At 51.0% G+C, this 25,342-nt stretch overlaps 1 protein-coding gene across 1 annotated transcript; it reads right to left on the reverse strand.

Annotated features, from left to right (window-relative positions):
- Window positions 1-645: 645 nt before the first annotated feature.
- On the reverse strand, window positions 646-22,607 carry Zfp28 (ZFP28 zinc finger protein). The gene is made up of 8 exons (XM_046430912.2): window positions 22,162-22,607; window positions 21,799-21,890; window positions 15,522-15,648; window positions 15,126-15,221; window positions 13,157-13,317; window positions 12,667-12,781; window positions 12,306-12,401; window positions 646-3,371 (listed from the first exon to the last, which is right to left on the reverse strand). The coding sequence occupies exons 1-8, from the start codon at window positions 22,352-22,354 to the stop codon at window positions 1,705-1,707; spliced, it is 2,547 nt and encodes an 848-aa protein (XP_046286868.1). The 5' UTR covers window positions 22,355-22,607; the 3' UTR covers window positions 646-1,704.
- Between the last annotated feature and the right edge of the window lie 2,735 nt (window positions 22,608-25,342).

A 25,342-nucleotide genomic window follows, 5' to 3' on the forward strand; every position in this document is an offset into this window, starting at 1 on the left:
TTTTCATTATAATTTAGTAATTCATCTCTTCATAAACTGTTTTATAGTCAGTCTTTAAATTTCTGATGTAAGAGTTATATTACCTTACAAAATTTGATAATTTTGTAAATTTTCCTCCACTCCAGAGCAGTGGTCGGTAAATGTTCTATAAAAGAATGGTCAATGTGGTGGGCGTGGTGCTGCATGTCTGTGATCCCAGCAACTTAGGAGGCTATGACAGAAGGATCACAGGTTTGAGGCCAGCCTGGGCAACTTATCAAGGCCCTGTCTCAAAAAGACTGGGGATGTAGCTCATTGCTAAAGTGCCCTGGGTTCAATCCCCCAAACAAAAAACAAAACAAAACAAAAAAACAGTAACTATCATCAGTGTTGCAGCTACTCAACATCTGCCTCTGTTGTAAAAGCAGCCAGAGAAAGTAGGTGAACAAATGAGTATGGTCACTGTTTGGTAAGACTATTTACACAGGCTGCAGACAGGATTTTGCCCATGAGCCAAAGATTCCTCAGCAATCTGTACAGCAGGGATCACCAAATTTTTCTGCAAAGGTTCATGCAGCAGATTTCTTAGGGTCTGCAAACCAGATGGTCTTTGTTAGGGCTACTCAACTATGCTGTTGTAACAACGTGTGAATGAACGAGGGTGGCTATATGCAAACACGACTTTATTTACAGACACTGAAATTTAACATAATGATCATGTTGAAAACATTTTCATTTTTGAACCACTTATGAATATGTTTTAAAATTTTAGATCATGGGCAATACAAAAATCACCAGTGAGACCTTGGGCACAAGTCATGGATTGCTGACTCTTGCTACTAGATTGGTTTATCCAGAGTTAATGGTACCTTAAATGTTTAACAGAGTTCATTCACAAACCAAGTGACTTTAAATAGATGAAATCCTGCCGACTTTCTCATACTTGAGTAATGCATTAATAGTTTTAACTCTGCATACCAATCTTGCATTTTCTATTTAATTCATTTGTTCCAAATGGCCTATTCATTCATGTTCTCTACACTATCAAAGACTGTTGTCAAACATAAACTTGGATTTTGCCACCAAAAAGCTCAGATCACCTTACATTCGTGTAGATCAAAGGGAATGTCACAATACTTCTCAGCATCATGGAATCAAATTTTAAAGGAACACAGGCAGATTTCATTAGCTATCTGCAGAGCTCCACTCCTGGCCCACGATCGGCTTCTCCCTTCATCCCACTGCATCATTTTTACTAGAGATGACTACCATAACTTTTTCTTATTCTTTTTTCCCTCCCTCTGGTGCTAGGGATCAAACCCGGGGCCTCACGCCTGCTGGGGAAGGACTCAACCACTGAGCTACATCCCCAGCCCCTACAGTCACATTTCAATGTCCAGGGCCACCCTCAACAACTTAGTGAAAACCTACCAAAAACTAAGAAGGGTTGTACATGCGCTCAGTGGTAAAGCACCCTAGGTTCATTACCACAAGAAAAGAAAAGGAGCAAGTTTACTGAATGCTTGGTATGGACCAGCACTGTGCAGCACATCTTATGCATTAATCATTGAGAGGATCGCAATACAAGCTTTATACAAATGAATTAATTACATTTTCACTTAAAAATCAGTCTGACTTTGAAGAATGAACTTATAAGGGACAAAAACAAAGGGCAGACAGATGAGTTTTTAAGTGAAACGACGCAGCTGAAATGATATCCTGAGACTACGGCGATGGCAGTGAGGACGGACTCCAGAGGAATCTGGGGAAGAGGTCCACAGGACTGGTCGTGGAGGACTCTGCAGAGTGGCCCCGCGGAGGGTGGGCACAGTGTGCCGTGGGCCTGAAGCCTCTCCTGCTCTTCCTGCAGCCGTAGGGCCTCTCTCCAGAGTGAACTCTCTTGTGCTGGTTCAAGTGCCCGATTTGGATGAAGGTTTTCCTGCACTCCTTGCACTCGTAGGGTTTCTTCCCAGAGTGAATCCTCTGATGGACGCTGAGGGACTGCCGGTGGCTGAAAGCCTTGCCGCACGCACTGCACTCGTAAGGCTTCTCCCCGGTGTGACTTCTGCGGTGACAAATGAGGGAGGACTTGGTCTTGAAGGCCTTGCCACACTCCAGGCACTCGTAAGGCCTCTGGCCAGTGTGGAGCCTCTGGTGCTGGGTGCAGGAGGAGTTGTCCCCAAAGGCCTTCCCGCACTCCACGCACTTGTAGGGCTTCTCCCCGGTGTGCACGCGCTGGTGCTGCGCCAGGTGGGTGGTCTGGCTGAAGGCCTTGCCGCACTCCTTGCACTCGTAGGGCCGCTCCCCCGTGTGGGTCTTCTGGTGCTGCGCCAGGTGGGCCTTCTGGGTGAAGGCCTTGCCGCACACCTGGCACTCGTAGGGCTTCTCCCCCGTGTGGATCCTCTGGTGAGTGGCCAGCTGGGAGCTGATGCTGAAGGACTTCCCGCACTCGCCACATTCGAAGGGCTTCTCTCCAGTGTGGATCCGCAGGTGACTGGCCAGGTGGATGTTCTGCCTAAAGGCTTTCCCACATTCTTTGCACTTGAAAGGCTTCTCCCCAGAATGCACTCTCTGATGCTGTGTGAGGGACGCATGATGGCTGAAGGCTTTTCTGCAGACGTCACACTCGTACGGCTTTTCTCCAGTATGGATCCTCTGGTGCACAGTGAGGGAAGAGCCGTACCTGAAGGACTTGTGACACACGTCACATGTGTAGGGCTTCTCTCCGGTGTGGATCCTCCTGTGCTGGTTCAGCCCTATATGATCACTGAAGGCCTTCCCGCAGTCGGCGCAGTCGAAGGGCTTCTCCCCGGTGTGGTAGTACCTCCAGTGGCGGATGAGGGACGTGTTCTGTATGAAGGCCTTCCCACACTCGGTGCACTCATAGGGCCTCCTGCCCGTGTGACACCGCTGGTGTCGTGCAAAGGAGGAACCGTCACTGAAGGCCTTCCCACACTCGCTACACTTATAGGGCTTCTCTCCAGTATGAATTCTCTGATGAACAGTAAGGGATGAGCTCTGAGTAAAAGTTTTCTTACATTCATTACATTTGAACAGTTTTTTTCCTGCATAGATTCCTGCTTGTTTTATTACCACTGAAGTTTTCTGAAAACCTTTACCTGAATCACAACTATGGACTCTCTCTTCTGAACTATTCAAGTGGAACCATCTTCTAGGTTTGTTATACAAATGCTCTCTCTCCTTTGGGGGGGCTTGGTCATGAGTGACTGTCTCGTGATATGCCAGCTTCCCTTCACACACACACTCAGAAGCCCAATTTTCTCTGAAAGTGGAACCCTCAAGTTTGGCACTTGAAGTTCGATCTGTTACTCCATCAGCACATAAGTCCTGTTTTGGAAATAATTCTTGGGTCTCATGAACAGATTGCTGGCCTGAAATAAATCAAGAAAACAATTATTCTTTCTCAAGTGCAAGAAAAGAGAACTCTGGTAAAAGGAAAATTGGTGAACTAATTCACTAATTGGCGAACGAAACACAAATTCTGCAGCTCTAAAGCCATTACATTTAGACATGCAGTCTGCAAATATGTGACACTCCAGACTGAAGTCACACAGGGACCAGGAGGCAAGTTCAAAATAGTTAAGTATGCCTGAGCCAGTCGCACGGCAGAGAAGAGGCAGTGAGAGGCTGGATGTTCCTGCCTTGATCTCCCTCTCAGTCGCAACTGTCTACCTGCTTTGGACGCCACGTAGTGGTCATTCAGCATCACACTACCACATCACTAATGTGTCCAAAGGAACATGCAAAAGCACACAAAAGACCCTTTTTCTACGGCAATCATTAGGATTATTTGGAAGTCCAGTTATTTCTCTATAAGTAGAAAATGTGTCTTTATTAGCCTTATTTTATTCAGTGTATTTGGACACAGACACATTTGCAATGGACTGCTCAAACTCAGCCGTCACTGCACACTTTTGTGCTGTCTACAAGCCAGGAGAAAAAGAAAGGAAGGAGAAACCTCACATCCCTGGTCGTTTCTTAATGGTGCTTGCAATGCCACTTTTTTATAAGAAACTTTTTTCCAGATTTTTTGAGGTGTAGTTGACAAATGTGCATACTTAAGACATGTGGTGTGTTCTGACACACCTGTACACTGCGGCATGACTGCCACAGCAGTCAACGAGCACGCGTCACCTCACGCACTTACTGTGTGTGTGTGCAAACGCTCCAGACCGTCTTCCTGGTGACTCTCCCGCGTCCGTTGTCACTCATCACAGTCACCACTGGCACATCCGCCGGGCCTCTGGGGTGGCTCCCAGTGCACTGCAGTCTGCACACCCAGACCGACACCTCCCACCTCCCCGTCCCTGTCCCTGGCAGTCGGTCACTCTCAGCTCCTCTCCCGAGTCTGAACCCTCCTCCCATTTTGAACATGGTCCTTCCTCTTGGTTCCTCGCTTCTTTCTGTGCTGGAGTGTCAGTCTCATGAGACCCCACTTATTCCTGCTTCTGTCACCTGCACTTCAGTGTCACCTCCAGAGAGTCATGCCAAGACCGATGTCAAGGTGCCTTTTGCCTGTTCTAGCTGGCGCATGGATCTCATGTTGGAACTGATTTCTACACCTGGTGTCAGGACCTGATCTCTTTCTCCTCCTCTCAGTTCTGCGTGTTGAACCAAAGGACATTCGACCAAGAGGCACCGTCTCCAGCCCCTTGTTTTATTCATTCACTTCTGGACACTGGTGACTGGACCCAGGGGTGTGACCAGTGAGCTACATCCCCAGCCCTTTTTATCTGGAGACAGGGTCTTGCTAAGTTGATGAGGCTGGCCTCAAAACTGAAACCCCTCAAGCTCCTGGGTCACTGGGATCATGGGCATGCCCTGCACCTGACTCTTTTATCTATTTCTCTTTATGCATGTGACATTCAGTTTTCCAAAAACTATATATTGGAAACATCATACTTTGGCTTCTGTATATTCTTGGCCTCTGTCAAAGGCTGGTCGACCTTATAGGCATGGGTCTATTTCTGGGGTCTCTTTTTGCTCCTTTGGTCTATGTGCCTTATGTGCTTTAATTCCAAGACCATGCCATTTTGACTATCATAGCTTTGTAACAGAATTTAAAATCAGGAAATAGGATGTCTTCAGCCTTATCTTTTAGCTACTTGGGGTCTTTGGGGGTTCCATATGAATTTTCAGTTGCTTTTCCTATTTTTAGTAAAATGCCTTTGGAGTTTGGATTAGGCCACACTTGAGTCTAAGAGCACCTTGAACACGGGGACATTGGGCACCCCATCCGGCCAGCCTAGGCCTGGGGTGGCTTTCCCGTCCAGACCACCTTTGTCAAGCCCCCTCACTGGTGGTTCACAGTTTTCAGCGTACACACCTTTCACCTCTTGGCCTGAATTTGTCCCCAAGTGTTCCACTTCCTTTTTTGGTCACTATTGTAAGTGGGGTTTTCTCTTGAATTCTTCTTCAGGCGTTCACTGTCTATAGGACTGTCACTATTTTCCACGTCGGTTGTATATCCTGCTTCTTTTGCTCAGATCGGGTCTGGCCGGCTTCTGTCGTGTGCAGGGACCTTAGAGTTTCCTACGTACAGGGGCATGTCATCTGCGACGGAGACACGAACTTCTTTAAACTCACAGCCATGTACTCCTTTTCTTGACTCACAGTCTGGCTAGGACGTCCAGTGCCGTGTGAAGTGAGAGTGGGCAGCCTAGTCTTGTTCCTGGCCTTCAGGGACAAGTGTCCCACTCCTGCACTGACGACAGTGTAAGCTGTGGGTTGTCACAACAGCTTTGATTTTGTTGAGGTAGATCTCATTTGTTGAGAGTTTTTATGAAAGAATATTGATTTTGTCAAATGCTTTTCTTGCATCTATTGAGATGTTAATTTCTTTTTTGAAAAGACTGTTTTATAGTAATACCAAATACTAATATTATATTTAATTACACTCATATACACTATTGAGCAAGCCCATTCTGACTCATGGGGAAGACAGAGTGTGCCTGACATCTTTTCACTAAGTCACCCAGCTTCTACAAGAATTTTGTGAAAGCACAATTATTTTTCCCCCAAAAAATATAGATGAAATTGGTCTTGAGGGAACTGATGCAGAGCACCAAATGTTTGGAGAAAGACTTCTTCCTCATGCTGAATGCCTGCAGGTTCTGCCTCAGATCAGGACAGAACAGATGCTGCCCTCCCCACTCACTGAGCACTGCCCTGGGTGCTGCAGTCAGATGGGCGAGAAAAAGAAGGCATCCGAGTGAGAAAGGAAGGAGGGGAACACTTCTGACCCCAGCCCATGTGTACAGGACCCTAAGGAATCCATGAAGAAGCATTCGGCTAATGAATCTGGGGAAACTGCAGAAGAGTGAATTCAGAAAAAAAGATAAATACACAAAAATCAGTTCTATTTCTATATACTCAAGAATTCAAAAAGGAAATTATAAAAACAATTTCATGAAAAATGTCATTTAAAAAATAGAATACTGAGAAGTAAATTTAGCTAAGGAAGTGTAAAATTATGTGTTGAAAACTACAAAATGTTGCTGGATGAAATCAAAGAAAACCTAAATAGATATCACACATTCATGGTAAGAAGATCAACAAAGGTAAAATGTAACAGTCCCTGAAGTAATCGAAAGATCCAGTGCAATCCCTAGCAAAATGCCAGTCCTCTTTGTGCACATGTGGGAAAGCTAACCCTAAAATTCAAGTAGAGTTGCAAGGGCCCTTAATAGCCAAAAAACAACCTTGGAAGAGAACAGAGTGAAGGAGTACAATTCCTGACCTCAGAGCCTACTACAGGGCAGGCTGTGGCTCCAGTGGACAGTGCGTCCCTCGCCTGCGTGGGGCACTGGGTTCAACCCTTCGCACCATGTAAATAAGTAAAGGTACTGAGTCCACCTACAGCCTTGACAACCACCACCACCAGCACCTGATGCAGAGCAAGGTATCCAAGCCAGTGAGGTACTGGCCTAACGACAGACACAGATCCATGGAACAGAACTGAGACCTCAGAAGTACACCCATACAACTAAGCCAACTGGTTTCCTAATAGAATTATGATTATTATTCTAACTATTTTTCTTTATTCCATTTTATCATGGAAAGAACACTTAAAATTGACCTTCTGAGAAAAATTTCAAGTGTGCAGGATACTCGTGGTCACTGTAAGTGAAGTGCTGTATGAAGCAGATCTCTAGGACCTATATTCATCTTGCTTCTTTATGCTCCAGTTGAATCCTGATGCCCATTCATTCTAACTCCTCATTTCTGCCTGCCCCCAGCCACCACCAATTACCATTCTACTCTCGGATTTTGTTCACTGGACTATTTAAATGCCGTGTCTCTGAGCAAGCATTCCCATGTCCTCGCAGCCAGCCATGCTGTCACTCCTGCAGGGTTTCCTTTCTGTGGAAACAGAGTGTGTCTCATTGTGGGCATCCACCACATTTCCTTGTTTCTCCCCGTTGGACACGACGTGTTTTCCACATGTTGGTATATGAATGGTGCTGCAGTGTGAATTCATGTAAGAGGACTACTGTCTCTTTGAGATCCTGACTTCAGTCCTTTTGGACAGACCCCCAGAAGTCAGCTGGCTGAGTCCGAGGAACTCCTGTTTTTGATATCACGAGGAATCTCCATACAGTTCCCCACTACACCATCCTGCAGTCCCACCAGAGCGTTCAAGGTCCCACCATCTCTTTACCTAACAGCCCAACGTCCGTGTCTTGATACGGCGCTGGTCCTGGTCAGCGTCTCCCTGAGGGACTCTGAGCACTTTTCATGTACTTGCCGAACACTTCATGCCTTCTCTGGAGTCAACTGATTTTCAAGGGTTCTGAGACCCACCCCTGGGGAAGAACGAGTTGAGGGCTGGGCTGTGGCTCAGCGGTACAGCACTTGCCCGGAGTTGAGGCTCCAGCATGGAAGAGAGGGAGGGAGGGAGGGAAATGGAGAAGAGGAGCCGGAATAGGACTAAAGCTCTTTACCTCACACCAAATACAAATACTGACACAACACGGGCCAAATCCTACTCTAATGGTCAAACCACACAGATCGTACAAGATCTCTAGGACCCATGATTGGCGATGGTTTCTTATGTAACATCAAAATAAGCAACAAAAGAATGAGTGAACTGGACCTTAACAATATTAGAAACTTCTGTACATCAAACATACTACCAAGGGCTGGGGATGTGGCTCAGTGGTAGAGTGTCTGCTGGCATGAACGAGGCCCTGTGCTCAATCCCTAGCACCACCACATGCACACACACACACACAAAAAAAAAAAAAAAAAAAAAAGAAACTATGGATGCTGGTGCAGTGCCACACACCTGTAATTCCTACACATCGGGAGGCTGAGACAGGAGGACTGCAAGTTCAAATCTAGTCTCAGCAACTAAAGTGAAACTCTGTCTCAAAATAAAAATTTGAAAAGTGAGGGGGGTGGCTGGGATGTAGCTCAGTGGTAGAGCACCTCTGGGTTCAATCTCCATTAACAACAACAACAACACTATCAAGAGTGAAAGAGAGCCAGATGTAATGGTGCATGCCTCTAATCCCAGCAGCTCAGGAAGCTGAGGCAGGAGGATCACAAGTTCAAAGTCACCCTAAGCAACTTAGCAAGACTCGTCTCAAAACACAAAAAGGGCTAGGAATGTGGCTCAGTGGTTTAGCACCTCTGGGTTCAATCTCCAGTACCGAGAGAGAGAGAAAAGAAGTACAAAAAATATTCCACAAAATAGGAAAACATATTTTTAACTCATAGGTATCATAAAGGTCTAGTTGGGCATGGCAGCACATGCCTATAATCCCAGAGATTCAGGAGGCTGAGGCAGGAGGAGTGCAAGTTCAAGGCCAGCCTTAGTAATGTAGAGAGACTTTAAATGATTTAGAAAGATCCTGTCTTAAAATAAAAAATGAAAAGGGCTCGGGTTGCAAGGAGCAACGGCACACACCTGAAATCCCAGCAGCTCAGGAGGCTGAAGCAGGAGGAGCACAAGTTCAAAGCCAGCCTCAGCAAATTAGTGAGGCCCTAAGCAACTCAGTGAGACCCTGTCTCCAAATACATTACAAAAAAAAAGGTGGGGATGTGGCTCAGTGATCAAGTGTGATCAAGTGTCCCTGCATTCAATCCTAAGTAGTAAAAAAAAAAGGCTGGGGCCATAGCTCAGTAATAGAGCATCATGGGTTAAATAACCAGCACTTAAAACAAAGCAAAAAAGAATGGAAAGCAGGTGCTTAAATAAAAACATAATGTCCAAATGTCCAAATCACCACTAGTCATAGCAGCCAAAAGGTAGACACAGCCCCAGTGCCCACCAGTGAGCTGACCGACAGATGTGGCAGAGCCATAAGGTGCAGTGTTGTTCAGCCGTAAAACAAATGCTGCTTGGCAAACGCTGCACCCCAGGAAAGCCCCCCGACACAGAGGCTGCATGGTACAGGTTCCTGTATGTGAAGTACTCAGAACGGAGAACCCCTGGACAGACAGACAGTGGTCACCACGGACTGGGGAAGGAGGAATGGTAATGACCACCTAGTGAACAGGAGGTTTTCTTCTAGAGCAATCTTTAAAACCTCTGGAATTAGACAGTGGTTTTGTTGTAAAATACTGTGAATGTACATAAGGCCACCCAATCGTGTGCGCTAGGATAGCTACATAGTCATACTTTTCCATGATAAAAACAGGTAAATAAAACAGAACAGCAGCCCACACGGCAAAAGAGAGGATAAAGAGAAAGGTCGGCAGGGAGAAGGAGGGGCAGGAAGCAGAGGGTGGGCAGGCGTCCCAGCAGGGAAGCCTGACGGTGGGTGGGTTCAGGCCGCAGACGAGACCACCAGACCACGCAGACCACCAGACCACGCAGCCTGCCTGCCGGAGCTGCCTGCTCCTAAGCACGGGCATCCCCGCACTGCGTACAGAGAAGGACGTGACCCAACAGAAGAACTCTAAGGGCAGGAAACGCAAACAGAAACAGCCTGCAACAGACCGACCCTGCCTGTGATGATCTCCAGAAAGGGGCACTCTCCTGTGTCCAGCAGTGTCTGTGAGGCCCATGGACCTTAAAGAGGTATTCTGACATATAAGCAAAGAGAATGTGCAAACTGAGCCTCTTCATCATAGGTGGAAACTGGAACAGACCTAAACGGTCAGACATCTTCAACAGTAAGTGCAAGGGTAGTGGACGTCCATGGGCTGTACTACTGGACAACCATTATCTCATATATATATATATATATATATATATATATATTATATTTAGCTGTGAACGGACCCTTATCTTATTTATTTATATGTGGTGCTGAGAACTGGACCCACGCCTCGCAATGCCAGGCAAGGGCTCTACACTGAGCCAGGCCAGCCTTTGTCTTACTTCTTATCTTTGATGGGGTTCTTTTTTTGTTGTCTTTTCTCTTTGGAACTGAAGCTCAACCCAGGGCTTTGCTGATGAGTTCCATCTCGGCCCAAAGGGGTATTTGTTTTTTTACCTTATTATTTTTTTTTTTCTAAACAACCATTGAAAAATGAAGCACAACTATGTGTATAAGTTTATAAAGACAGAAACAGAGAAATCATAATAGAAAACATGTAAAAACTCAGGGCTATGGCTGGGGCTCAGTGGTAGAGCACTTGCTTAGCATGTGTGAAGCACTGGTTTGATCCTCAGCACCACATAAAATAAATAAATAAAATAAAGGTATTGTGTCCATCTAAGCTAAAAAATATTTAAATAAAAAAATGCATATAAAAATTCAAACATTTTATATGTTCTAACTGAAAAAGATCTATTAAAATTAAGACTTTTTTTAAAAAATTTTTTTGCAGTTGTAGATGGACAGCATGCATTTATTGTATTTGCTTCATTTTTATGTGGTGCTAAGGATAGAACCCAGTGCTTCCTAGGTGCTAGGCAAATGCTCTCCACTGAACTACAGCCTCAGCCCAAAATTAAAATTCTTATTACCATTTGTCAAAAATAGTTTGAGACAATATGCCCATGAATTTGCATGTTTATACATAAAAAATACCAGGACTGTGAAGAAAACATCTCAGGCAAACAGCAAAGTGCGGGTAAACATAGAAAAGAAAACAGAGGAAGAGGGAAACAAAACTTAGGGGCAGCACCAAATCTTTCACGATAAGATGATAATTTTAAGCTATATAATCTTTCACCAAATAATAAGCAAGAGTTGGCAAATAAATAGCCAAGATTTTGAGGATGCTTCTTTTTTTCCTGAACTGGGGACTGAGCCCAGGGGAGCTCTACCACTGAGCTACATTACAGACTTTTTTATTTTTTATTTTGAGACAAGGCCTTGCTACGTTGCTGAGACTGGCCTTGAACTTGTGATCCTCCTGCCCCAGCCTCGAGTTGCTGGGATTACAGGTGTGTGCAAGATTACCACATCTGGCTTCAGGATGCAATTAAATCCACACTCCCAGTCCCTGCCAACCTCACTAAAACAAAACACTGAGCGCCTAGCAGGCAGTCCTGTCCAGGGGTACAGCAATCGCCAGCTGTGCATAAAGAAACCGTTGTAGCATCCCTTTAATAACTGAGAAACCTAACGCGTGCAGTGGGCGTCCACGTCCACGGTGAACCTAGGGTACCCACCACTGTGTGAAAAGGAGCGCAACCACCATGTGAGAGGCCTAGGCTCCTGCTACCCTCCTGTGGGGTGGGTCACGGGTGCCACTCCTTCTCCAGTAGGCAACATGGTTACATGTTCTACAAACCGTCAGCTTGACAGGGATTTCTTGCACTTCACCCGCTGCCCCTGCCTTCTGGCACACGACTTCTGCCCGCCGTCCTGAGACACAGGGGCCTCTCAGGCCCAGGCAGGCTCTGCTGTCTCTGCTCCTGCGGTTCTCCAGGGCTGTGGCGTCGTCCTGCTGGAGTGACCCTTCCCTCAGCCTACACACTCACACAGGCCTCAGCCCGAGCGTCCACCTGCCTCCCTCCAGTCGCCTGCCTGCGCTGGGCAGAGGGGCCCACTGGCACACCTGCAGATGGTGCTTCTCACAGGAAGGGGTGCGTGATGGACAAACGGGCCCTTCAGCCACAGAGGAGTGAACCTGAAAGACGCTCAAGAGCACGTACAGGTCAGGAAAAGTCACTCAAAGCTGCGAGGCTGACACAGGTGCCACTGGCCGAGAGGAAGAGGGCACTGGGAGATGAGCTGTTAGGAGGAGCAAAGGTGGCGGGCATCCTTCTGGCCCAGGACTGACTCCCTCCCGGATCTGGAGGCTTGGTAAAGCTTCTACAGCCTCCTGCTGAGGACCTGCACTCTGCGGTGACAGCTCACTCTCACCTGCAGGGACTTCCCCACACCAATGTGCACACTCACCTGAGAACAGGCCTGCAGCCAGCTCTCTGGGCACCCTCCAGGGCTCCTCCTCTTGCTCCAGGAAAGAGGCCACGTCTGGCTTAGAAACGCCCCGTCCTGCGTGAGGGGCGAGAGATGGGGTGGTCACACTGTGGCCCTCTAAACTCAGGCTCTCGTTCCCTGGTGAGGATGGGAGTGGTCAGGAGGAGGCGCCATCAAGACGACCCCTGGAGCACAAGGACCGCGCCAACCTTCCCCTGCATGGAGGCCAGAGGTGCACCGCACAGCCAGGGCCGGAGCCCGGGCAGCACCTCAGAAGAGCCTCCCCTGTGCGTGCAGCGGGGCTCTGCAGACAGACCTGGTCTGGAGAGGGAGGCCTTACCTACGGACTCCTGGCCACTCTGCTCCTCCCACAGCACATCCTTACAGAAAGTCCTCTGAGCTGGGTCTGGCTGCCGGGAGAAGTCCATGGCCATGCTGGTGACGGTCACCAAGCCCTGGAAAGGTGTGAACACGCTCCTGATCAGGTCACGCCTGCAGGCTTGCGTGGCCCCAGTGGGATGGCCATGGCCACCCATGGATCGGCACAGTCTGTACCTAGAAGCGTGACCTTGGTCACTCAGGTGGGGCTGGGTCGTCTCAGACGCACCGTGACAGCCTTGTTAAGCCGAGGTGCTGGGTGAGAGCAGGAGAGAGGCGGGGGCTGCTCCCAGAGTGCTCGCGTCCTCTCCTGCGGCTTCACCTCGTCCCCGCCACCCCCTTTTCTGAAGTGCATCGAGGGGACAGCGTGCCCCCAGGAATACTGCCCTCAGATGGAAGCCTCTCCCAGCGCTGCTCATAAAAGGCTGCCTGAAGTTTACCTCCTGACTTACCGGCTGTGTCTCAAGTAGAGCAGCAGAACCCCAGTTCTCCCCTAAAATAGAGTCCTCCAGGCAACAGCCCGCGGGCCCCGCTCCTGCTGCCGCCGGGGCTCGTCCTTCCTCACGTGGGCGATCGGGAAGGGCCTCCTGGGTCTTCTGCACAGCCTTCGCTTCTGAAAGATGGAAAACCAATCTCTCCTCCGGTACGTGTTAGCACGAAGAAAGCGTCCAAGCCCAACAGCTGAATTAAGATCCTGACAAGAGCATGTCATGGGCTGGGCTGGGCTCAGTGGCACAGCGCTGGCCTTGCACGTGTGAGGCACTGGGTTCGATCCTCAGCACCACGTAAAAGTAAACAATAAAGATATTGTGTCCATCTATGATAAAAACATTTTTTAAAAAGCATGTTGGGCTGGGGATGTGGCTCAGTTGGTGGAGTGCTTGCCCTGCGTGCACAAGGCCCTGAGTTCAATCCCCAGCACCACACACGTAAAAAAGGCATGTCATTTTGGAAGCTTTTAAAAATGACTACGAACGTGCTTAACTTTGTGAGGTCACAGTACAAAAGGGTGCAATATGAGCCTTCCCACCCACAGGCTGAAGAAGTAGTGCTCGCTGCGTCATCCATAGAGAGATGCGAGTCCTCGGCAGGGCACAACTCAGCAGGTCGCTGGCCCAATAAGCCTGAGGCTGGTTCCACCCAATGGCACAACTGAGAGAGGAGGTTCCAGTCTGAACGTGGCTCACCCAGACAACCAGGAGGCAGACGCCATGAAAGGAGACTGCCGTGCGACTGCTCGACTGCTCCGGCTTCCTCCAGTCTGACGAAAGCCCACCTCTAGCTCCCCACGCCTCCCTTTGGTCCCAAGGTTGGTTCCTAAGAGAGCAGCTCCAGCCTCACGAGCAGCGGGTCTCCACCAGGAGAGGCGCCTGCCAGGAAGACCAGCTCGTCTCCTGCACAGTCCACCCAGGGGACGTGGTGAGACACTGCAGGACGGAGAACTCACAGGCATCTCCCTCTGGCTTTCGGGGGCGGCGGCCCGCTGGGGCCTCGCCGGGTACAGGGCCAGCGACCTGTGCTTGCCTTCAACACAACTCCGCCTTAGAAGTAAGATTTGAGCAGAGATCTACGAGAGTTTCACTGCCTTCAAAACTATTGCCATTTCCTATTATAACAGAGCCTTCAAAAGAAATCTACGTCCCAAGCTGTGTCCACTTGACCAACTGCTGCTGCAGGAAGGACACTGCGGTGGCCCTCCTAGTCCCAAAAGCCTGATGTCACCACAACAAGCGGGACGTCTGACCAGCCACTCAGGTGTCTTCTGAGAGCCAACTACCTAGCTGCACACTGCCCGTCTGCATTGAGAAGCCCCCTGGACCCCAGGCCCATCCCGATGACCCTCTCTCCTGCTCGACGCTCTGTTGAGCTCCAGTGTCACTCGAGCCGCCCCGGCTCAGCCCTGGGGCTCTCTTACTCCCTAGTCCTGCCATCCCTTGCCACCCGCGGACCCCAGCTGCTGCTCCCTTCAGGAGTGTTCAGAGGCACCTCCCCTGGGAGCTGGTCACTCTTCCACGTCTGCCCTCCTCATGCCACCCAGCATCTGAGAGCACCAGCTGACCAAACCCTAACCGACATCAAGTCCAACAACAGACCACGCGAGCATCAGCCAGCGCTGGGCTGGGGCTCCGTGGTGACGCTGCCTGGCATGTGAGGCCCTGGTCCGGTCCTCAGCAGCACACAAAAATAAACACAATCAAGCCATGCTGTCCACCTGAAACTACAAAACGGGTTTTAAAAAGGATCAGCAAAAGATTTTTTTCAAACCACAGATGATTCCACATGTCTGGAAGACACAGGAGAGGAAGCCCTGGAGTGGGTGGCTGTCTGATGGAGAAGGGAGGCGGGACCGACGCGTGGCCGCGAGGACTGCCCGAGGGACAGCGTGCAGGCAGAGAGGCAGCCCGCCAGCCCCACACTCACCTGGGCACCGGCCTCGCATCCCCCTTCTCCTCACCGTCCAGGGGGCTCTTCCTTGTTCCAGGGAGGAGATCATGTTGGGCTTAGAAGCACAGAGTCCTGGAGGGGTAAGAACAGGCATGTCACACCCACCGTGGGCCTGTCCAGACAGGGGCGCAGCTCCCCGGCTCTGAGGCCAGGACTGGGCGCTCCTCAGTCGAGGGAGGACGGAGGGGGAGGGAGGGGGGCTGGAGGGGGCAGGCGGCGGGGGGGAGGGGGGGACATAGGGAGCGGGAGGCGGGGGAGGGAGGCTGGAGGGGGCGGGAGGGAGGTGGAGGGGGGCAGGAGGAGGGCGGGGGGGGGAAGGGGGGGGAAGGGACGGGGCGGGAGGGGGCGGGAGGCAGGCGGGCAGCCCCTTACCCAGCGACGCCAGGCTCCGGTAGTTCTCCAGCATCACCTTCCTGTACAGGCTCCTCTGCGTGGGGCTCAGCCACTCCCACTCCTCTGGGGAAAAAGCTACAGCCACATCCCCAAAGGTCACCAGGCCCTGAAAGACAACCCCAGTCGTGCTCACCGGGCGGTTCCCAGATGAACTGTGTCCCGGGCTCTGGTGTGTCCAGGCCAGACCGCCTGTCCTTGTTGTAGTTGCTGGTGGACCTTTACTTTATTCATTTATTTATACGCGGTGCTGAGATGGAGCCCAGTGCCTCACACATGCCAGGAAGGCCCCAGCACTGAGCGCAGCCCCAGCCCTTTCAACACACTTTGTGCGCATCTTCTAATCACCTAGAAAGACTGGGTGCTTCAAGGAAGGACTGAAGTCTGTCCTCCACGTACACAGTAGTGTGGGGCCTTTTTTTTTTTTTTTTTTTTTAAATAAAAGACCGATGCTTGGTGATCTGAAGGCCTGGAGGTTGTTGGACAGTGGCCTCCTTGCTTGCTTTCTCTCCTGGTGCAGGGGTGGGAAGCCTGGAGCACACGTAAGCACGTGCTCCCTCGCAGAGCCACATCCTGGCCTGGACAGCCGGCTTCCCACCTCAGCCTCCAGAGACAAGAAGAAACATGGAGACGCCCCTGCCTTGGAGTCTGCAGCTTTGTGGGGTGGCAGGAGGCGCCCCCATATTTGCCATCAGTTCCAAACAGTACATAATAGGGCTAACTTGTTCCATATACAACAGATAGGAGGGCATTTCTCACAATGGGGACATGCAAGTGGCCTGGGGTAGCACAAGCATGGGGAAAGATAGAGTCGACTGACAGGAAAAAAAAGAATAGGGAGAGAAACCTGGAGACAGACCTCAGGAGATCAGCATGGCTACGGCCCAAACTGAGCTCTAAGGATTTCTACTTTACTTTGTTACTAGATGTTCGTTAAGACAAAATTTAACACTATTTTTTTCTAAAATAAAAATGAGCATGTAAGGATGAAAACCTCTGGGAGTGGGTGTGGCTCAGTGGTAGAGCACTTACCTAGCATGTGTGAGGCCTGGGTTCGGTCCCCAGCACCGCAAAATAAATAAATAAAGGTAAAGCCTGCTCTGACCCACACCCTCCTGGATTCGCCTACAGCTGCACACACGCCGCCAGATTCTAACGTGTGCCCTCAAACTCTGACCCCTGGAGTCTGGTGAGCATCCGAGCATCCGTGTGACCCGCAGGGCAGACTGCATGCCTCACCTGCACAGACGTCCCAGGCTGCCTCTGCCTAGCCCCACCAGCCCCTCAGTGTGCAGGACATGCGAGGCCAGGCAGAGGCCAGGCAGCGAGGCCAGGCGAGTGCCGGTGAGCTCGGCTCACCGCCTGCTGCTGCCTCTCACACCGTGCTGTCCCAAGCCTGCCACCTGCATTCGCCAGGGCAGTCCCCACTGGCTCCCGCGGTGCTCTAGGTCAATAAGGCCCCACACTCCAAGCCGTCTGACCTGTCTCCAGCAGGCCACCCCAGTCCCCATCCAGCTTTGCCCTCCCCTCAGATGAGCCAAACCACCAGGGCTGGGAAACCCACCTGGTGTAACCAGTGGGGGCGGCGCCCACAGGCCCTGCCTGCCTCTCCCCCCCTGCTGGCTGAGCATGCGTGCTGGGTGCTGTCTACCCCGCTCCCTGTTGGCACTACCCTCTTCCCTCTGGGACCTGAGAAACCCCCCGATTTGGGGTCCCTCACTGTGCACACTTGCCAAGCTCAGACCACACCTAAGCACACTGGGATCCCAACACTGAACACCTGAACCTAAAGGTCACACTGTGCTACCAGGAACCAAAGTCCTTAGAGGCTTGACATCTGATGAACAAGACCCAACCATGACTTCAGAGCCTGCCACCAAGCTCTGGGGGCACTTTACTGAAGAGTGCAGAGGTGAGTCGTGAGGACCCTGTGGGGAAATCTCCCAGGGTCCTACCCAGGACAGACTGCCCGGCAACACCTAGAAAGGGCCAAGGATGCACTAACACTGAGCCATCGAAGCTACACACATGCTGCTCGGCCCTCAGCAACAACCATGCCGGCTGCAGCATCTGGGCACAAAAGCACACCAACTGATTTTTGGGAGGATGCATATTTTTTTTTCGGGGGGAGCAGGTACCAGGGATTGAAGTCAGGGGTACTTCACCACTGAGCCCCAATCCCAACCCTATTTTGTATTTTATTTAGAGACAGGGTCTCACTGAGTTGCTTAGTGCCTCGCCCTTGAGGAGGTTGGCTTGGAACTCGAGATCCTCCTGCCTCAGCCTCCCAAGCTGCAGGGATTACAGACATGTACACTGCGCCTGGCAAGAGGTTGATCTGGATGGAAAGAAGCACAGCTGGTTTCCTGTTGACCGTGTCCTCTATCACTACCTGCACTTTGCACCAGCAGATGTCACATGCCGCCACTCAGGCAGTGGGAACCCACAGGCATGCTGACGAACCTCAGCATCCCAGACGTCCCAGTGCACATGTGGCACTGGAGCTGTGTTCCAGGACAGACACAATTAGGCGCTCAAACAGTGCTGCGCCTGGGCAGGGAGACGGGCTCGCACGATCCAGCCCAAGACTCCAGCTGCACACTCCTGCCTGCTCTGTCTCACACAGACTGTCTTCATATCTTCAAATATGAAAATATTCTTCAAGTACACCTCTGTATATAGAGCAAGTTATTTTTATGATATCTTTAAAAAATCTTTACATTTTTATAAATTTGTTGATACCAAAGTAAAATGATGCCCACTCTTCTATCATTTTTAACTACCTTGTCACTGTCAAGAAACCCAGAGTCTAGTGACTCCTAAAGAGAAGTAAACAAGTTCAAGTACTTTCTTAAACTGGGAATAATCTTTTTGGTTTTGATATGTTTCTTTACAAGAAATGTCTCCTGCCAGGGAAAGTGGTACACTCCTATAAGCCCAGCACCTTGGGAGGCTGAGGCAGGAGGATCCCAAGTTTGAGGCCAGCCTCAGCAACTTAGGGGGGCCCTATCTCAAAATAAAAAATAAAAAAGGGCTGGGGATGTAGCTCAGTGGTTAAGCGCCCCCTGGGTTCAATTCCTGGAACAAAACAAACAAACAAAAACAAAAAAACAAAAAAAGAAGAAAGAAGAAGAAAAGAAAAAGTCCCCTTCTCCATCTCTCTAACCTGTGTTCTGAGGAACCCAACATTAATCACGTGCACATCCTTCTAAGACATTTTCTCAGTCAAGGACTTTTGTTAGCAAATGCCTGTGGCTATCAATAGCAGCTGAGGACCCTCATAACATTCCAGAAACAATTCTGCACCCTCATATATTAGCTTATTTTACCCCACAACTGCTTTCCTCACACAAGAGAAAATAAGGAGCTGAAACTCGCCCTGGATCCGTGTCCGTTGGCTGCAGAGCTGGGATGCAGCTCGGCAGTCTGACGCCATCACCCATGCTGGACATCAGAGGCCCGCAGAGTTTCTCTGCAAAGACCCGGAGAAAACAAAATTAGGCTTTCTGAGCCACTGGGCCTCTGCCACGACCACTCGGCTCCGCCTCGGCAGCACAGGTGCCCAGGCAGCAGGACGTGGACAGGCATGCCCTGCTCCAGGACACCTTGCTCAGGGACACCAAATCCAACTGCATGTGACTCCACATGTCCTCAAATACTGTTCTCCCTTTCATTTCTTTCAATAATTGAAATATGTAAAAACTATTTGCAGCTCTTGAGCCATATAAAAAGAGGTGATGGGCCAGATTTAGCCAGAGGCCATAGTTCCCAAAGTTCTTTGTACATTGTGTACATTTTTAAAAAGCATGCCACCTACAAGGCTTACCTGCAAACTTCTAAAACTGCCATGACGTCATGAGGCTGCTGCCAGCTGACACAGCAAGTTCGTCCAATGTGCTCGGCACTAATGAGGCAACAGAGGCAGTCCTTACGAGAACCGCGGAAGCAGCCTTTCATCTTCCTCACGGACAGAGGAAGAAAATGGGACCCAGTGATTGAATGTCAGCCCTGATGCTCCATAATCCATGCTTTAAACGCCATGCTTCTCTGCCTCCATTAAAACGCTTAACTCCTGCCGGGCGCTGTGGCGCACACCTGTAGTCCCAGCAACTTGGGAGGCTGAGGCAGGAGGATCGTGAGTTCAAAGCCAGCCTCAGCAATTTAGCAAGGCCCTAGCAACTTAACGAGACCCTGTCTCAAAATATAAAAATAAAAAGGGCTGGAGATGTGGTGGCTCAGTGATTAAATGGCCCTGGGTTCAATCCCTGGTACAACAACAACAAAAAAACCTCAACTCTGACAGCAACAGAAATAGTGAACACACTCATACACTCATCCTCTCCTGACCAGGAAATAAGATGCACTAGAAAACAGCACGCCCTCTCACTGAGGAAGACAAACTTTCTCTGATAGCTAGATTAACCTGCTTAATTCCGGGTATGAACACCCGCTGAAAGATCCAAGTCCTGTTCTATTCCTGTGCTGCAGCATACACAGGCAGACCTCCATCCAAACGGGGTTCACGTTCCACACCACATCACCCAGGACATGTTAGCTGAACCTGGTGCAGCCTCAAATTCAGTTATTTAACTCTTCCTTAGTACACATGTGAAAACATGAATTTAGCCCCCCAAACAGCAACTCTATCCTTACAGAAAAAAAAAATGCTTTCTGTTGACATTTTACAGAGAAAAGTGAATTAAAAATATTATAGGAAAAAAGTATCAAAAAGTGTTGTTGTTTTGCTCAATTAAATGTAGTTAAATCTTAAAAGCATGTAGAAACAAATACTTGGTGATTATTTTTCTGGGTGGTTACTTTTTTGGAGCATCAATTCTAGTTTTTGACATTCTACTGCTGTTGTCTCCACATAAAATTTTAAAAGTACCATGTTTTCACCTAAGTTTGGGAAACCTTAGTCCATAGAGAAAGGAAAACTTCTGGGAATGTTCCCAATAAAATAATAAGAGATGACACAATTATCAAGTGTAAGAATAATTATTCTAGCCAGGTAAGACTGGCACACGCCTGTAATCCCAGCAACTTGGGAGGCTGAAGCAGGAGGATTGCAAGTTCAAGGTCAGCGTCTAAACACTACACTAAATAGCAAAACATTGGTCACAAGAGAACTGAATATATTTACACATCTATCTAACAAATATTTTCTGTATCAGGCACATCTATCTAACAAATATTTTCTGTATCAGGCACTAGGGCAAAACTGCTCTGAACCTCTGCTTATGAAGTATGGCAATGAGGTAGGAGAAAATAAGATATTAAGTAAAATAGTGTGTTGAAAGTGCTGAATTTTAAAATAAATAAATAAAGCAAGGAAGAGGAATTTGAAGAATTGTGGTAGGAGGCTCTTAGATGGTAGAAGGTATGATCAGGAAAACAAGAAGGTGATTTTTCAGAAAGAGTGGTGGTGAGGTGAAGCAGCAGGTATCAGAGATAACAAGAAGCCAGTTGGGGGCCTGTCATAGTAGGGATTTTGGCCCTTCTTCAGGGAAACCATTGGAGGATTTCAAGCAAAGAATGACAAGAGCAATGTTTGAACAGGGCTACCAGCTGCTGCATTGGGGAGGGGCTGTGGGAACTTGGGCAGAAACAGGAGGTCATAGGGGCCAAGAGAAAAACCTGAAAGCGAGGGTTAGAACCTGGTGTCTAGACCCTCGCTTGCCTCCCTGACTTCCTGTCAACAGGCTGTGAGCCCCTTGAGAGGAAGGAATGGGGCTTAGCCAGGTGGACATGGTGGCACAGGCCTGTAATTCCAGTGACTTGGGAGGCTGAGGCAGGAGGTGTGCCAAGTTCGAGGCCAGCCTCAATTTAACCAGGTCCTGGGTGAAACCCTGTCTCAAAATTAAAAAAAAAAAGGGGGGGGCTCAGTGGTAAATCGCCTGAGTTCACGCCTCCAGAAAAATCAAAGAAAGAAAAAAGAAATGGCATTTAGGGGACTGGCATTGAATGGGCACAAACAAACCAGGCACAGCACAAGGGGCCACCTGTTTCCCCAAGGAGCACACTTCCACTCCTGGAGACCACCTCTGACAAAAAGGCACAGGGGAGAGGGGTCGGAGCCCCTCATCAACCAAGACTGAACACTGGCCGGGGTGCAGAGGAAGCAGGCGGGAGGCCGGGGTGCAGGGAAGCAGGCGGGAGGCGCTGGGCAGCGGTCGGCAGCACCCAGGACAGATCTCCCAACCAGGAACTTCACGGAAAAGAAACCTCAGTGAGTAGGAGGCAGAGGACCGGCACTCACCTGCGCCATGGCTCTCTGTCCAGCTCCCCGCCCCGCCACCTCCCGCTGGCGGTTCCTCTCCCGGAGCGGCGCAGTGTCCCCGGAAAGCAGAGCTGCAGAGGAGAAAGAGAAGGGACGAGCCTGCGGCACGCTCCCCACCACCCTGGGCGCCCCTTCCGCAGAAGCGGGGAGGGCGCTCTGGAAGGCGCAGGGGGACCCTGCTACCGCGGGGCACCGAACCGGGCCGCGACAGCCGCGCGACCCGCAGGGCACGGCCGGGGAGCGCGGGCCGGCGACCTCCGCCTCAAACCCCAGCGCCGCCGGCCCCACCCTACCCTCGCCCCCGAGGACGCGCTGTCACCGTGCGCCCGCCGCCGCGCTCACCTCCCCGCACGGGCGCCCAGGACACCGCTCCTCGCCGGGCCTCGGGGACGAGGTGGCCCCGCGATCGCGGCCTTCTCCGCGCGGCGCAGGCCGGGGCCGCTGGCGCCGCCGCTGTCCGACCCCGGCCCGCCCGGGGCTTGGTGCGCGGACCGCCTCGCCTCGGGAGGGCGCGGGTGCGCGCGTCCGGTGACATGCGTGGGGACGCGGGCGCCCGCGCCCTCGGGCGGCCCCGCGACACGCCCCCGGCCACACCCGCGCTCCCGCCCCGGCCCTGCCCGGCAGCCCGACTCTCGCGCGCACTCAGCCGGAAGTGGGCGTGGCCAGGCAGCGCCCGCTGGGAGGCGTAGTCCCAGCTCAGGCCGCCGGGCTCGGGTCCCCCCGGGCCTACTTCGCACGTCGTTCCGCCCCGGGCCGGCTTTCGCGCGTCTCGCCCGCAGCCAGGGAAAGCCCACGCCGGACGGGGAGCGCGCAGACGTCGCGGGGGCGGGGCTTCCTCGGGGGCGGGGCCTCCGGCGGGGAGCGCGCAGACGTCGCGGGGGCGGGGCTTCCTCGGGGGCGGGGCCTCCCGGAGGGGCGTGGCCTCCCCAGGCCGGCTCCACCAGCGAGCTGCCCTAGACGTGCCGACCGGACCCGCGCTGGCCTTGACCACCGAGAGATGCGGGCGCGGGGGCGTGGGGATAGTGCTCCCGGCCGCCCTTCGGGCTTCTCCTGGTCTTCCACGTGCCGCCCGAGGCTGCCCACGATCCCAGACACCGCCGTCCCGGAGCCCTCGGAGCCCTGGCCCGGTGGAGGTGCGTGGCCTAGGACAGCCCCGGGGTCCGCCAAGCGCGGGTGGAGGTGGACGCCCTTCGCACGTGCAGCTGCGGACCTGCAGTTCCCGTCCCTAGTGGGGCTGCGCTCCCAGGCCCGACCCGGTTGGACACGGGAACCAGTAGCGGACAGAGTGGCCACAGCCCCTGGGGCCTTGTCCCAGCCTGGTGCCAGCGACTTTCCTACTCCCACTCCCGCCAGGGCAGTGTGCCCCCGCTAGCCCTGCTCACCGTGGACGGGTGTCGGGCCTGCGCAGAGACAGGCGCCTTCCCCAGGACCCAACTCAAAGACTGAGTTTCGTGGAAGTCAGGCCCCCACCACGGCAGCCGCGCAGCCGGCTGGGCTCGCCTTCCCGCCTTCCCATGGGCAGTTCCGAGCCTCCAGAGCTGTCCCTCACCTGGAGGCGAAGCCGTCCTCCCGCTTGTGCTCTCTGGCTTGAAGCTTTGCCTGCACCTTCTGCTTACTTTAAGTTCGTTTTAATTGACACCGGTCCCAATTTCCCCAGCCTGTGGCCTCAGTGATGGACTCAAAGCGACTCAACCTGGTGGGGCGGGAGGGTGTCTGTCCGCGTGCGCAGGAGGACAAGGTCAGCGCCCCCTCCACGCATTACGGCCTCCCGCGCTCCTCTGCCGTGGGCGCCGCCCGTGTCCTCCCCCAAGCCTGCTCTGCCCTACCTCCCCGCCAGCGCAGCGCCCAGGTGGAACCCAGGGGGCGTTTCCACTGAGCCGCCCGCGTACAATCCCCAGGCCCCTGCGGGGCGTGCCTCTCATTTGGGATGTAATTTTTAGTCCAATGAATTTCGCTATCAAGTCAACCTAATGAAAATATGAATTTTGTACAACTTCCTAGGTTGGGATCTTCTTTCTGAGGGGATTTTGTTTTATGTCCACGGACTTTAACCACATCATGAGATGCCAATCCTTCCTTGGCCCACTCTGCCAACATGGCACAACCCCACCCTGGGCCAGTACCAGTGTTCAAAATAAGACTAAGCCAATGACAGTCTCCTGTCGCTGCGAATGAGGTGGCTTCCTGTGAATCCTGGGGGTAAAGAGATCCCCAGTACAAGGTGAGCTTTGTTAGGAAAGACAAAGGGGTGAGTGGAGACCAGGCGGACAACCAGAAGAATGTACTAAGGGAGTGCCAGGGGAAAGTCAGACTGGGATTACAGTGCCACGGGCAGTTCTGCAGGTGGGCAGCAGAACACAGACTTTGTCTTCTATTAGAAAAAGCATTTGGGGGCTGGGGTTGTAGCTCAGTGGTTGAGCACTTGCCTTGCATGGGTGAGGAACTGGGTTCGAGCCTCAGCACCACATAAAATAAATAAAACAAAGATAAACATATATGAAAAAAACAAAGATATACATGGCACCTACTATAATTGGAGAATGCAAAAAGGCTTCAGCCCATCAGTCTCACTTTGGTCACACGTTTATGAACTTTCCTGAAAGGCAATACAGTGACCAATTGTACTTCATCAAAAGAATGTGTTTAAACTGGAATATACAGCATGTTAGAATTTCCCTGGGCTTGCCCACACGCTGGGGCACACCTCTAATCCCACTGACTCCGGAAGCTGAGGCAGGAGGATCACAGGTACAAGGTCCTGCCTCAAATTAAAAAGGACTGGGGGGTGTGGCTCAGCAGTCAAGCACCCTTGGGTTCAATCCTCAGTGCAAGTGTGTGTGTGTGTGTGTGTGTGTGTGTGTGAAATCACATGGCCTAAAAGCAGGATGGAAATAAAAGGAAATTCTGGGGGGCTGGGGCTGGAGCTCAATGGTAAAGCTCTTGCCTTGCATGTGTGAGGCACTGGGTTCGAGCCTCAGCACCACACAAAAATAAAGTTACTGTGTTTTCATCTACAAGTAAATAAATATTTTTTAAAAAGATTTTGGGAATTTAAAGAGAGATCAGTTGAAATTATCCAATCTGAACCACATGAAAAAAGACTGGGAAAAGGAAGTGCTTCAAGGAATGAACACTTAGAAACCAAAATAAAAAATACAATACCAGGTCCAACTGAAAGCAAAAAATAGACACGGGAATCACCTAAGTGTAAATCAAACAAAACGTGTATGCTAAGGACCAAAATGCTGATAAGTCAAATAGGTGGAAATACTTTGTAAATTGTCAGATTCAACATACTGACAAATATTTCCCCCCCCAAAAAAAATTCAGGTTTAATGAAATTCCTTCCATTAGGCAGGAAATAAGCAAGGACAACACAAGACTGAAACAGCCAAGTTCCACCTGCCCAACAGCAGCCCACACATTCTAGACTTGGGCTGAAAGTGCACACAACCTTGGGTTGCTGCATCAGAAGTCTACACCCCATTCCCTTCCTTCAGTATGCACTTAACTTGGCTGCAAT

Source organism: Marmota monax, unplaced genomic scaffold, assembly GCF_021218885.2.
Source record: "Marmota monax isolate L192 unplaced genomic scaffold, Marmota_monax_Labrador192_F-V1.1 WCK01_AAM20220418_F8-fsc00215, whole genome shotgun sequence".
Classification (NCBI taxonomy): Eukaryota; Metazoa; Chordata; class Mammalia; order Rodentia; family Sciuridae; genus Marmota; species Marmota monax.